Genomic DNA, 15,050 nt, shown 5'->3' on the forward strand with positions numbered 1-15,050 from the left:
TGAAATGATAGAAGGTGTCCAAGCTACAGGAATCTTGGGGGAGGGGGGTGATCATGCAATATTGGAATTCAGCATTATGCAATCACAATTAATAGAACAAGTCAAACTAAATTTTAAGAGAGCTAATCTCAATAAACCTAGAGAGATCTTTGGTATAATTCCATAAATAAGAACCCCTAAGGGGAAAACAACCGAAGCAGCTCGGCAAATTTTGAAAAGTGAGATTAAAAAAGCCCAGTCTAGCACAATAGCAATGAAGATGAAAAATAATAGCTGCATAAAAAAGTAATGGAATACTCCAATTATCCTGATATCAATTGGAAAACTAATTCTGCAACAAGTGAGAAATCGAATAAGTTCCTAACCAACCTAGCTGACAACTTTGTTGTCCAAAAGGTAGAGGGTGAAACTAGAGGGACAGCCATACTGGACAGGGGTGGGATTCTACCAGTTTGCACCTCTTCACTAGAACTGGTTGTTAACATTCTAAGCAGCTCAGAGAAGCAGTTGTTAGAAGAAATTACTGGCCTAATCCTGTAAGGAAGGCAGGAAGGAAACATTCTGGTGTTGCTTACAGAAACTGCCTCTCTTTTAACCCTTATTACATGCTTGGCAGGAATAGATTTCCTGTCTCAGGAATGTCTCTAGAGTTTGTTTCCCCTCCTTTGCTGGTACTTTGCTTGTGTGGAGTGACCATTCAAAGTTACAATGGCACTGAAAAAACCGACTTATGACCATTTTTCACACTTATGGCTGTTGCAGCATCCCCACAGTCATCAGAGACCAAGCGAGGAGATGCATGCCTCAATGTGAGTGATATTGAGTTGGCCACACCCAGCCAATAACATGACCACTGAGCCACACCTACCACCTAAGCCATGCCCACAGAACCGGTTGTTAAAAATTTTTAATCCCACCCCTGACACTGGACTTAATTCTTACAAACAGAGAAGAAGTGATAGAGGTAGTTGAAACTGCAGGAACCTTGGGTGAGAGTGACCATGTCATACTAGAATTCAACATAACACAAACACAAGCAACAGAACATAATAACATCAGAGTCTTGGATTTTAAAAGAGCTGATTTCAATAAACTCAGAGAGAACTTGGGAAAGATTCCATGGATGAAAATCCTAAAGGGGAAAACAACTCAAGAATCTTGGGAAACTCTAAAAAGTATTATCATAGAAGCCCAGACCAGCACAATACCACTGAGAAGGAAAAACAAGAAATTCAAGAAGAAACCAGCATGGCTGCACAAAGATCTCTCTGGCAAATTGAAAGAAAAAAAGGACAAGTACAAAAAATGGAAAGAAGGACATACAACTACAGCAGAATATTAGCAGATAGCCAGAATCTGCAAAGAGGAAGTCAGGATAGCAAAGGCTCAGAACAAACACTTGCAACAAAAGTTAGTTTATTATCTTATAAAAAAAGTTTCTTCCAACATATAAATAACAAGAAAAAAATCAAGGAAACAGTCGGTCCACTAAAGAGAGAAGATGGCAAGGAAGTAACAGGTAATAGACAGAAAGCAGAACTGCTTAACTCATTCTTTGCATTCATCTTCACGCAAAAAGAAACTATAGCTCAACCCACCAAAAACATAACTGTAAAAGACAGGTCAGAAATAAAAGTTAAAATAAGGAAAAAATAGTAAGAAAACACCTGTCTGATCTTGATGAACACAAATCTCTGAGGCCTGATGGATTACATCCATCAGTTTTAAAGGATCTGGCAGGGGTAATCTCAGAACCACTGCACCATAACTTTCAAAAAACCTGGACCACTGGGGAACTACCAGAGGACTGGAAAAGAACTGATGTGTTTCCCATCTTCAAAACAGGAAAAAAACAGACCCAGGAAACTATGGACGAATCAGCCTAACATCAATATCTGGGAAGATACTGAGAAAGATAATAAAAAAACAGATCTGCCAACATCTAGAAACAAGTAAAGTAATAACTAGCAGTCAACACGGGTTTGTTAAGAACAGATCATACCAAACCAATCTTATTTCATTCTTCAACACAGTGACTAAATTAGTAGACCAACAAAATACTGTGGACATAATATATTTAGATTTCAGCAAGGCATTCAACAAAGTAGACCACAACCTACTTCTTAGTAAGCTAGAAAAAAGTGGAAAAGAGAGTACCGCCACTAGATGGACTCACAACTGGCTGGCAAACCATACTCAACGAGTAGTCCTTAATGGGTCTAAGTCTACATGGAGGGAAGTAAGCAGTGGGGTGCCACAAGGTTCCGTCTTAGGCCCAACCACTTTCACTGTGTAGTCCTCAATGGAACTTCAATTACATAGAGGAAAGAATGCAGAGTGGTGCCCCAAGATTCTGTCTTAGGCCCCGTATTCTTCAACATCTTCACAAAAGATCTAGATGAGGAAAAAGAAGGGGATTTCATCAAATTTCATCAAAGCTGGGGGAAATTGCTAACACTTTGGAAGATGGACTCAAGGTTCAGAAGGATCTTGACAAACTTCAGCACTGGACTCTATCCAATGAAATGCAATTTTTAATGGTGAGAAAAATAAGGTCCTATTCCTAGACAATTAATACTAAATGCACAGTTATAGCATAGCTGATACCTGGCTGAGCAGTAGCAACTGTGAGGGAAATCTAGTTTTCCTACTGGACCATGACTTACATATGAGACACCAGTATGTTGCAGCTGCCCAAAAAGCCATGGAGACCTAGAGTGCATCAATAGAGGAATTAAATCAAAAAAGGAGAATATTTGTAGCTCAGTATTGAAACAAAGGTTTCTTGTAGCTTTCTGAATGTGGTTATTTTCTTGCAGACGTTTCATTACCCAAAGTAGGTAAGAATATCAGTGATAGTAAGGAGTGTGAGGTATGTTCTGAATTTTATCTTCTAATGACTTGCCCTGTAAGCACTGTTGGGAATGGTTTTGGAGTTTTTTTGGTTGAGCAGTTTACTGTTAGTTTGTTTGGCAGTTCCTTGAATGGGATATTGTTTATTTCTTGATAGTTCATCTGATGATAGTCAACATCAGATTCTTCCCCAAACCCCAAAAACTTTAACCTTAGACTGTCTACTATTGACCTCACCCCTTTCCTAAGAGGTCTGTAGGGAGTGTGCATAAGTGCATCAATGTGCCTACCATCCCTGTCCTTTATTTCTTTTATTTTTCTTATATGTATCCATTTCATGTATTCATAACTATGTTTATTCTTATACCTATTATCTTATAAATGATTGACAAATCAAATTAAATGAAAAATAAAATAAATAAAACATCAATTAACTAGCATTATATTAAATCAACATCAATTAACATCATTAATTATTGGTGCAACTTCAAAGCTATGGAAACTACAGACTTCCCAAAATTGTGTCTATTAGAAAAGACAAAATTTCAACTAAAGATCTCTTAGCTCAGGGGTCGCCAACCTTTTGGACCTCAAGGACCACCAAACTCATTATTTTATATTCCGGGACCACTAATATGAATTTTGACTGACGGTGGCTAACTGACATTGGTGGAAGAGAGAGAGAGAGGGAGGGAGGGAGATGTGATCTAACCTCTCTCTCTCTCTCTCTCTCTCACACACACACACACACACACACACACACACCAGAGGCAGAGGTGGGATAAATGTCTTAACAACTGGTTCTGTGGGCATGGTCTAATTTGGGAGTATGGCTTGGTGGTCACGTGACTGGCTGGGCATAGCTTGTATGTAAATATTATAAATATTTGTGTAAATATTGAATTTTTTATTAAAAAAGAGCAACTTTTACCCAAAATCAGGCAAAGCAGGCAGGCAGATTGAGTTGCTCACAGAATCACAGATTCACTCAGAGATTTATCTTTCTGCCATTGACTACCTGAGTCTGCACTGAATTAGAGAAGCTTTAGTCCTAAGGAAGGTTGGGCTCTGAGAGCCAAAGATCTAAAGATCAGCAAGAAAGCAAGAAATCTAATAGTTTTCTGCTTTCTAGCTAACCTAAATCTCCCCGCACAGCAGAACAGCTGATGGTTGTAGAGAAAAAAGGAAAAATAGCAACTTATCAGGCAAGTTTGCCAGGTAAGGAGTGAGTGGTTGGGGAGGGTTCTTGTGGGCCATGTGGGCAGTGCAGTCTTGTGTTCCCATGCAGCCTGGATTAATTGCTTTGGGGGGTGCTCTGGGAGGTGACATTTCTCTATGGCCCACTAAAATTTTCTCTGTGGCCCACCAGTTGGTGACCTCTGTCTTAGCTTGTACAACTGACAAATTATATATGGAACTACGCCTCCCTGTCTCTTGTACAACTGGAGAAGAAAGTAAAACGATGGCTGCACAAAGAATCTGAAAGCAGAAAATGATGTGCCAATCTTCTAAAATTAAATATGATATCACCCATTACTGGAACAATATATTTCACTTAATGCTTGCATATGTGTGTCTAACTGCATTACATTCTAGTGGGGATATTTTTTTTACTTAATTTGTTTCTTTTTATACAAAGTCTTCTTAATATTCTGTGTTTAATATTTTAAACAATGGCCAATAAACAAACTATTCTAAGATGTTTATCAAAACAAAGTTAGATTTATGAAAAATTCATATTTTGGAGTTGCCTTCTTTATTGTTTTTCCAGATCAGTCATAGAATTGTTTCAGAGACTCTAAATGATAAAAGTAAATTCCCTTTTTTCCACCGGATGCTCCTCAAAGAAGGGTTTCAATATTCAGCAATTGTCCAAGTACTCCTGCACTTCAGATGGACCTTGATTGGTCTGCTTGCTCCAGACACAGAGGAGGGAGAGAATTTCCTCAGGACTTTTCCCCCTTTGCTTGTCAGAAATGGAATTTGTGTTGTTATATCACAACAATTCTCAATGACTGGACATCTAGCGCCCTTGAGGGATTCCAGCTTTTCTCAGTGGAAACAAGTCAATGTCTTTGTTCACTTCACAGAACATATTATTGTTTCAAACACATTTCATATTTTTCATCTAACAATTGACATTTTGTCAGGACCCATTAGAGAGAAAATCTGGGTCACCACAGCTTTGGGGAACTGTATAATATCTCATCTTGGATATCACAAATACATCCATAGTATATGGAGCTTTGAATTTATGCAAATGATAAGCCCAAAATATGGTGCTTTTGAACCCTTTTCCTTTTTAGACTCCCAGTATAAAGACAAGAATTTTCAGTGTTCTTTTTCAAAGCATGTTTTTTCTGTCAAAGGCCGGAAAAGATGCACCCAAAAAACTCCAGTGGAGGTGGAAGAGGATTTGAATGGGATGTTTGTTGAAAACAGTGATTCTGTTTACATGATCTTTATGATTCTGGCCCACGTCCTGAAGGCTGCATATTCATCCAGATCCTGGAGGAGAAGGAAGGAGGCCCAAGAGACACTGGAGGCTCCAAGGCTGCAGTCATGGCAGGTATGGGGTCCCAATAAGGATCCAACAAACTAATTTCCTCTGGAAAAGGAATCTGTTAGAGAAAGAAAGGAATTATATCAACTCCTTCTGATACAAGAGGCCAACAGATTTGGCCAATCTAGTTACTGGGGGAATTTACCAAGGAGCTGGTAGCAGATATGTTTGATATTAAAAATTTGTTATTTGCCAATTTCTCACCACATATTAAGCATACTGGTGAACCAGTCTCGTCAGCAGTGAAAGCAAATGAATCTGCTCACATACCATTAAATGTTCTGTTTATTTCTGAAAACTTGTCTTTTCTTGGATTTATCTATGGTTGGCCTACCAGGGGTCAAAAAGCTCAATAAATCGCATGCTGGCAGCTGTCTCACATTGGTGGTTGTGACACATATTTTGAAGGACAGGGATCAGCAGCAGAGTGATGAAAGGACCACATGCTGCACTAGAACCACAGGGTGCTGATCCCTGATCTAGTCAAACCCTCCACCCAAGCAGAAGCTACACCATTTTTAATAGATGGCAATCCAGTCTCTTCTTGAAAGCTTCCAGTGATGAAGCTCCCACAACTTCTGAAGGCAAGCTATTTCATTAGTTGATTGTTTTCACTGTCAGAAACTTTCTCCTTCTTTCCAGGTTAAATCTCTCCTTGTTCAGTTTCCATCCATTATTCCTTGTCTGGCCTATAGGAGCTTTAGAAAATAGCTTGACCCCTTCCTCCTCTCTGTGGCAGCTCCTCAAATATTGGAAAACTGCTATCATGTCTCCCCTGATCCTTCTCTTCACTAGACTAGCCATGCCCAGTTTCTGCAACCGTTCAACATTAAACATGTTTGCAATAAAAAAACTATAAGAAAAAGTCACAGATGAAAATACCAGGTGGGATAACCAACCAAGATTTCTGCTTTTAAAATTCCTGGATGTTTTCATTCTAGTTCCATCCCTTTCTGGAGAAAAATGAGTTCTACAATCTGTCCCTCTGGAATCTTCACATGGACCCTAATGGAGAAATAGCTGCAGATTTGGACATCGAGTTCATGGTGATTTCGTCTGAGGGGGATTTGATCAAAAGGAAACTGGGAAGTATTGAAAGACAGAGAGTTATTATTAACAAAATTGCTCTTTCATGGATAAATCTGCTCAACAAGGTGGGTCTAGTATTGCTGTGTTTTCTCCTTTTTTCTACAGATTATGATCCATTTCAAATAGTTTAACTCTAGTCTCCATAGCAGACGACCCTCACTGGGAATTGATGGATTGTGGGGACTTCAATACTATTCACACAAGTGTCCTTCAGATGCCATGATATCCTTATGATAATGAAATACAGTTATGACTGGATAGAGATCCTCTTGGTCCATGTGAGAAATAAGCCCCACCTTATCCAGACTGAAGAATGTCTCTCTTGAAAGGTCACTGATGTTCTTGTTGGTGCTGTGCACACCTAGACCGCTGGGAGAGATGTTCAACTTTTCTTCATCTCGAGACACTTGCTAGGCCGGCTGTAGCCAATGCTCTACATCCTAATGAGCTCCAGGAGGAGGAGGGGACGCTATTTCCCCCATTGTTGAAGCACAACTAAATTTAAGTGTTTTGCGCAAGGTGCTGAAAGAGCAGCGAGCAGGCCATAAAGGTGGTGGGAGCAGCCCAGCCAGTATCCTGGGGTGGAGAGAAAGATGCATGTCTCCCCATCAAAAAGCAAAGCACCAAAAAAGGCCAGAAAAAGAGGCTTCACTCCCACTATACAGAGTGAGTCTCGATCTGCTGCTGTCGCCCTTCTCTTCTCAGGGCAGGCTAGGAGTGAGTTGGAGGGGGGGGGGAGGGGCCAGCCAGTGGTGGGTTCAGCTGCCAGGAAGACACAGCAGGGGGACAAAAGGGCTTCATTTATCTGGGAATCTGTCTTAGCCATGGTTCTGTGAATCCTAGGTAAGAAATTGCAAACAGATAGGTTTGTATTCTTTTTTCTTTTTATTGTTCCTAGTACAGTAACCGGCAAGCACAGTTAAACTGAACAAGGTTAGCACTGAAATCAATCATCTTTCATTGTAATTTATCCCTTCACTCCACCCATATAATTGCTGTCTATCTCTGCCCTGCACTTGTGTCCCTATTACACTATTAACACTATAATTCTATGGTCTACATCGCATACTAACTAAGTCACTATTCCCAATTACCACTTACTCCTGCTGTTCCTGCAGTTGCTCTCTCTTGATTTATTTACCCACCCTGCCAAAAGCTGTCTTTACAAATTTATTAGTATGATGTTCCTCTTTGTTAATGCTGCATTGTTGAATGTAGGTATGTAATGAAGTGTTTGTATTCCCCTCTCATCAATCTAAGCTAGTCAGCGTGCAGACATCATCTGGTAGCAATGTTTGTTTTCATTTCATCTCCTTCACTCCTTTAATCTTCCAATACTGTCGAGAGAGTTGTTTGATGAAGCCCAACAGGCTGCCCCCTCTACCACTGGTCTCCCTGGAAATGAAAAAGAGGGGTTTAATATCTTATATTTCATTAGCATTGTTATATTTCCGTTTCTTTATGTGGATTTTTTCTATGAAACCATTGATGTAATCGTGGAGCATGGACGTCATTGCTATTAACCCACGATGCTTCCGCAATGGGATACCCCTTCCATTTTATCAAATATTGTAACTTTCCCCTATTCTTTCGGGAATCTAATACTTCCTCTACCTCATATTGATCGTCTTTTATTGGACCAGGAAGGGTTTGTGGTGAGTCTATATCTTTATATATATGTTTAATAAACTGCAATGAAATACAGGATGTATTCTTTTATATCGTGATGATAGCTTCAATTGTACAGTCACCAGATTAATTACCCTTACAATCGGGAATGGTCCAATATATATTAGCCCTGATTTCTTACAAGGAAGACCCAGATTTATATATTTAGTGGACAGATATACGAGATCTCCAATATGGAAAGGTTTTTGTTCACTTCTCCAGTTGTCAAATTGTTTTTTACATGCAATGAAGGCATCACATAAGGCTTCTCTTACATATTCCCATGATTGTTGTATTTGTCCATACCATTGCTTCTGCATTACTGGTGTCTCTGTACTATATGGCAATTCTGGAAATGGTAGTGACTCACTTCCATATACTATTTGAAATGGGGTGTATCCTGTGCTGCTATGTATAGTGTTATTATAAGTGAACTCTGTGAATGGTAATAATTCAGACCAATCGTTTTATTGATATAATACATAACACCTTAGATATGGTTCTGTGGCTGCATTGTCTCGCTCTGCAATGTCGTTCATGCTCAGGTGGTAAGCAGTACTAAACTTCTGCTGTGAGCCTATCGTTTTCACAAACTCTCTCCAGAATCTGGCTGTAAATTGTACCCCTCTGTCTGAAATAATACGTCTTGGTACACAATGTAAGCAATATATATATATATATATATATGTTTTAGAAACAAACCAACTAATTTCTTTTCAGCGGGTATGCCTTTACATGGAATGAAATGTACCTGTTTTGAGAACAGATCTATTTCAGTCCATATTATGGTGAACCCATGACTACAAGGTAAGTCTACAATGAAGTCCATGGCAATATCCTGCCATGGTTTAATTGGATCAGACACCTTTTGCAATAGTCCTAAAGGTTTTCCAGGACAGGCCTTACTACTAGCACATATTTTACATTTTCTAACATAACATTCAAAATCCCCCCTCATACCTGACCACCAAAATTGTTTCTTAATTAGATGTAACATTTTAAGATTTCTGTAATGACCAGCTTCTTTGCTATCATGGCACCTTTTAAGTACTAGTTCACGTAAGGTAATTGGTTTATATAATTTTGTTCCTTTCCAAGCTATTCCATCAGTGATAATACATTGTTTTTTTTATTTTTCTGTAACCAGGGATCTTTTTCTAAAGCTTTTTGTAGGTCATCTATTACTTTATATTTTAATGTTTGTATGATATCTTTACCCTATATAATAGATTGTATCAGAGTTTCTCTTTTAATATCATATTGTGGGAGCTGAGATAATGCATCAGCTAGAAAAAATTTTTTCCTGCAGGTACATATTTCAAAACAAAATTAAATCTCTGAAAATAAAGTGCCCATCTAACTTGTTTGGGGGATAGCTTGCAAGGGGTTTGTAGAGCTTCCAAATTTTTATGGTCAGTCAAGACCTCAAATTGTTCTTTTGAATCCTCCAGGAATTGTCACCAGGTTAACAGTGCCCATCTTACAGCAATGCCTCTTTCTCCCAGATTACTCAGAGAGAGGGAGAAAGAGGAGAGAAAGAGAGGGAGAAAGAGAGAAAGATGAGGCAGATAAAAAAGAGAGAGGGGGAAAGAGAGGGGGGGGAGAGAGAAGAGAGAGAAAGAGAGGAGACAGAGAGAGTGAAACACACACAGAGAGGGGGGGTTAAAAAAAATACCAGGAGCCATAAAACCTGGGTAGGCATGGCTAGTGGGGTCATGTGACAGGGTGGGAATGAATGATTTCGAGTTGACCATGCCCACCCAGGTTTTGTGGCTCCCAGTGTTTTCTTTTCTTTGGGAAAAAGGTCCAAATGGCTCTTTGAGTGTTTAAGGTTGCAGACACCTGAACTAGGCAGTCAGTTTTTGTCCTCATTGAGAGCCATGTGAATTGAGGAAAGAAACACACAAATAAAGAAAGCTCTATTTCTTAAGGATCTTTTCCCTTTATATCTTAATTGGGGGATGGTTTGGACTACTTTCAAAGGGAAGCAGTTTTGCAATGTTTTATATACTCCAGAAGAAGCCTATCTAGATCCTAATGTTCCAAAGTTTCTTTTTTTTCATTACAGGCGTATTTTATTTAAAAAATCAAATAATAATAATAATAAATCTTTTACAATAATTTCTTTTCCAAAATTTAATTTAAGATCATCATGCTGTATTTCAAAATCTTAAAAATCAAAAACGAGGAGGAGGAGCCAAACTGCTTGTCACTTAAGGCTGAAAACTTTTCAATTCCATCCCTCCACACTTTCTTAAGCTGAAAAATCCTTTATTGCAATGTTAGAGGCCGAAAGCCAAGGGGAGTGAGTTAATGAACAATCTGCCAGTGTTTATCTCTCCTAAATCAGCTTGGAATGAGGCAATCATTTCATATTTATCTAAGTGAAGCCCAGGAACCAGAGGTAGAGAACCAGCAAATACCACATCTGACTTGAGATTTTGCAGTATTCTTCCCCTGCCATGCCCACCAAGCCACCTCCACAGAACCGGTAGTAAAAAAAATTTTAACCCCACCACTGCCGGGAACTATTTGGCTAATGTTAATATCTACATCCATTTTCATGCATGCTTCATATTTTCTTTGGCATTTCTTCTTTTTCTGCTTAGTCTCTGCCTCAGTCCCAATGTGTAGAAAGTTGTCATCCTGGATTTGTCAAGCGAAAGCGAGAAGGAGAGCCTGCTTGTTGCTATGACTGTATTCCTTGTCCTGAGGGGACAATCTCCATCCATGAAGGTGAGGGACACCAACTGTTAAATGTTTTTGCTAACAGTTCTCCGCCTCCTTCCGAAGTTGGTAAATTGAGAACCCAGATGGTTGGGGGAATAGGCTGACTCTAAACTGCTTAGAGATGGCTATAAAAGCCCTTTGAAATGGTATATATGTCTAAATGCTATTGCTATTATCTTCAAATTGCACAATTTCTTATTTAGAGGGAGGAATAGGAGAAAAACCTCTAGGAAAGGCCTAGGAAGAGATAGCTGGTGTAGCAGATTGGACAAGCTCCTCTACTGCCAGAAAAAAAACAAATCTCTTCCACTTTCTAGTTTGGAAACCAGATTATTTGCAGAACTAACTTTTTTTCTAGCTAATTAGATTTCAAAAGACAGGAATCCAAAGTCCAGTAAATTAAGAAGTGTCATCTGTCAGGATCTAGGAAATGTGTCTAAAAATGTGAATTGATTCATTATCTACCTCTAATAATGTAGGTTCTTCAAATTACAGAAAACATCATTCAGGTTCCATGACTTATTCCAATTTCATAAACTATAAAAATATAACTATTTTTTAGGCAGCGATAGTCTTCTTACATACTTTATGTAGAGATTTTAAGCAATGCTTCATGGAAAAAGCTGCTAGTAAGAAATGTTATTGAAAAGTGAAAGTATAGAATATTGAAAAACTATATTGTGTGGTCTTTTTTCTGTTTACTCAGATACAGAAAAATGCACCAAGTGTCCAGATGAAAAATATCCAAATGAGTACGGAATCCAATGTATCCCCAAAGTTATATCCTTCCTTTCTTATGAAGAACATCTAGGAATCATTCTGTCCTCTTTTGCTCTAATCTTGTTCTTAGCCACAGGCCTTGTTTTAATCATATTCATTAAACATCTAGAAACTCCTATTGTGAAAGCCAACAACCGAGACCTCTCTTACATCCTCCTGGTCTCCCTCCTGCTTTGCTTCTTGTCTCCTTTTCTCTTCATTGGGCAACCAAGGAAAGCCACTTGCCTTCTCCGACAAACAGTTTTCAGCATTGTCTTCTCAGTTGCTGTTTCTTCTCTCTTGGCCAAAACCATCACAGTAGTGCTGGCTTTCCTGGCCACAAAACCAGGAAACCGATTGAAGAGATGGTTGGGGAAGAGCTTGGCCAACTCCATCATCCTTTCATGTTCTAGTGTCCAGATTATTATTTGCTCCATTTGGCTTGGAGTTTCTCCCCCATTCTGTGACTCAGATTTTTATTCCCAGCCTAGAGAGATCATCCTGCAATGCAATGAAGGCTCTGTTTTCATGTTCTACATCACCCTCAGCTACATGGGCTTTCTGGCTGCCATCTGCTTCACAGTGGCTTTCTTGGCCCGGAATCTCCCTGGAGCCTTCAATGAAGCCAAACTGATTACCTTCAGCATGCTGGTCTTCTGCAATGTGTGGGTCTCCTTCCTGCCCACCTACCTGAGCACCAAGGGAAAATATATGGTGGCTGTGCAGGTCTTCTCCATCTTGGCCTCCAGTGCTGGTCTGCTGGTCTGTATCTTTATCCCCAAGTGCTACATTATCATTCTGAAGCCAGACTTGAATACAAAGGAGCATCTTACAACCAGAAGAAATGTATAGTGTGAGTTAGAGGAATTTCTACTCTCAAAACATTCCAACAGGCCAAGCATTTTTTTTTTTCAAATTGTCCCACATACATGAGCTGGGGCAACAATTTGGAGCTGAAATAATCAAAGAGCAATTTGAACATAGTGTCCTCCATCCTTATTCAGTAAAATTTCAAGATGTGTATAATCTGGATTATCCATCTGGTCAAAGTATGTAGAAATAAAATAAGAGGGGAACTGAAATATAGCCCTATAAGAGTTTTACAAAACAATCCCTAAAGGAGATTATCCATATTTTAGTGTCCTATAAATCTGTAAGGGAGAGAGGTGGGATTGGGCATAAATACTTCTTACTAAATTGCAACAATTCATCCATCTCATTCCTCTCGTGATAGACACTTCCGAGTTATTTAGAAGGGAATTTGGAGGTCTTCTAGTCCAATCCCCTGCTCAGACAGGAAACCATTTCAGACCAATGGATGTCCAATCTCTTTTTAAAAACCTCCAGTGTCAGAGCACCCACAATTGCTGGAAGTTGTTCCACTAATAGATTATTCTGTCATGAAATTTCTCCTTAATTCTAGGTTGCTTCTCTTCTTGATTACTTTCCATTCCTTGTGTGTTCGGTTTTGGCGATAGTTCAACAGCAGAATAATCAGAGATGCCATAGAGATAGAAAAACGCCCACACAGCATGAACAAACGAGATGACACCTCCCGCCTTCCAGCCATTTGGAAACCCGCCCTCGGGAACAGACGAGTACCTAACATGAAGAATGACACCAGACCCACACCCATGAGAGCCACACAAGATGCCACCACCACACTTCCATGTAGAAAGCAGACTCACACCCACTCAGAAGATGAGACACGACCATGGACCAGAAGCTGCACTGTAGCTGCATCACTACTCACTTCAAACCCCTCCGAGCCATACATGAAGCAAACCGACACCCACTATGAAGATGCAGCATGACCACGAACTCGAAGCCAAACAGCAAGATCACAGCTCACCAACTCAAATCCCCCAGCAACTAAGACTAACCTGAGCACAACCAAGCCCCCACCTGAACAGAACACGCCTCCAACCAATCAGAACATGGCCAACCCCCCAACCAATCAGAACACAGCCAAACCCGCTACCAATGAGAACACACCCCCACCCAATCAGAACACAGCCAAGCCCCCACCCAATCAAGTCCCACCCCCACTAGCAGTTAAAAGGAAGAAGCAGCTGCAATCTCACATCACTCTGAGAAGCAAGAGCCGAAGACAGAAGCCTGAAGATGATGAATGAGACTTCATCGAAACATTGCCTAGATACTTCGAATCTTACGCGGGAGAAAACCCGAACAACCAAAGATATATATATGGTCAATATCCGTTCTGCCTGCCTGCCTTTGTTTCTGGTTGTTTCGGAGCAGCTTCGGCTGAGTAAAAGAGGCGAATAGTTATTATTCTCAGCCAAAGCTACTCCGAAACAACCAGAAACGAAGGCAGGCAGGCAGAACGGAGCACTGGATTGAACCGCGGGCGGCGGGGTGGGGGTGAATGGGTGCTTCGGAGGAGCTGCGCCGACAGGAAAAGCCACTCTGCCAGCTTCTTTGAAGCAGTTTCTTCCTGGGCTGGTGGAGGACCGAGAGAGCGACTGAGAGAGGAACGAGGCGGGAGGAAACCGAAGCCTCTGAGCCGGAGAGCAGGACAGGCTTTGGTTGCTTCCTCCCTCCCCTTCTTTCATTTGTGTCCTTGATCCCTGATCCCAGCAGCATTCACCGAAGGCGAAGAAAGCCGCCATTTTTATTTTATTTTTATTTTCTTTGCGGCCCGGTACCAAATGATCCATGGACCGGTACCGGTCTGCGGACCGGTGGTTGGGGACCCCTGCTCTAGATAGCCTGGATAATATTCCCCTCAAAGCCCTAGCTAGATGTTCTGGTGACCTCTCCCTAACCTATAAGGACCAGGTCATCCCAAATATGGCAGCTTCATGACTATCAGCTGACCTAGTGAAGGTGCGGAATATATTGCTTTTTCACTCCACTTATCACCACGAGATAATCTCCAGCATGGGCTCTTACAAATATTCACTCAGATTCCCTTCAGTTTTACTAAGATACGGCAGAAAACATCAGGGGTGGGACTCCTTACACATCAATCTGGCATTCAAAAGCAACAACCAAAACGCAGAGCCACCAAAGATCTCTTAGTCAGGCACTGAAACTAGAGTCCTTAGGGCCATACAGTGGGACAACCTTTGAGTAGCAGATCAGATATCACCAAATATAGCCAAACATCTACTGATCCCTACCAGGATACCTCTTCCTTCAGCTCCCCTCTTTAATTCAAACCTCAAGTTAACATGTACAGGCCAAGAAACATTATCCTCCCAAATGGATACATCAAGAATTTGGGGACTGACAACCACACCTTCCAACCTCTTGGCAATATTTTGGGAAGCGTTACACATAGTCTCTGAGATGGGAAAGTCAAAATGGGCCCTCTCCATGAGCTGTTTACAAAAAAAAGAAGATGGACGTCCAAATTCCTCCC

The 15,050-nt window shown here is 40.5% G+C and overlaps 1 protein-coding gene across 2 annotated transcripts in view; it reads left to right on the top strand.

The window, feature by feature from the left end:
* The first annotated feature begins 4,741 nt into the window (after window positions 1-4,741).
* LOC113452377 (vomeronasal type-2 receptor 26-like) overlaps window positions 4,742-15,050 on the top strand; it is a 57,579-nt gene continuing 47,270 nt past the window's right edge. The window contains exons 1-3 of one of the 2 annotated variants that reach the window (XM_087927736.1): window positions 4,742-5,422; window positions 6,358-6,570; window positions 10,783-10,909. In XM_087927736.1, coding sequence (XP_087783862.1) covers window positions 4,865-5,422; window positions 6,358-6,570; window positions 10,783-10,909 — 898 coding nt within the window. In that variant the 5' untranslated portion in view covers window positions 4,742-4,864. The remainder of the gene's footprint in view (window positions 5,423-6,357; window positions 6,571-10,782; window positions 10,910-15,050) is intronic. The other variant, XM_087927734.1, reaches the window with a different exon arrangement.

This window comes from Pseudonaja textilis, chromosome 2, assembly GCF_049901715.1.
Source record: "Pseudonaja textilis isolate UNSWEBS1 chromosome 2, rPseTex1.2, whole genome shotgun sequence".
NCBI classification, from domain to species: Eukaryota; Metazoa; Chordata; class Lepidosauria; order Squamata; family Elapidae; genus Pseudonaja; species Pseudonaja textilis.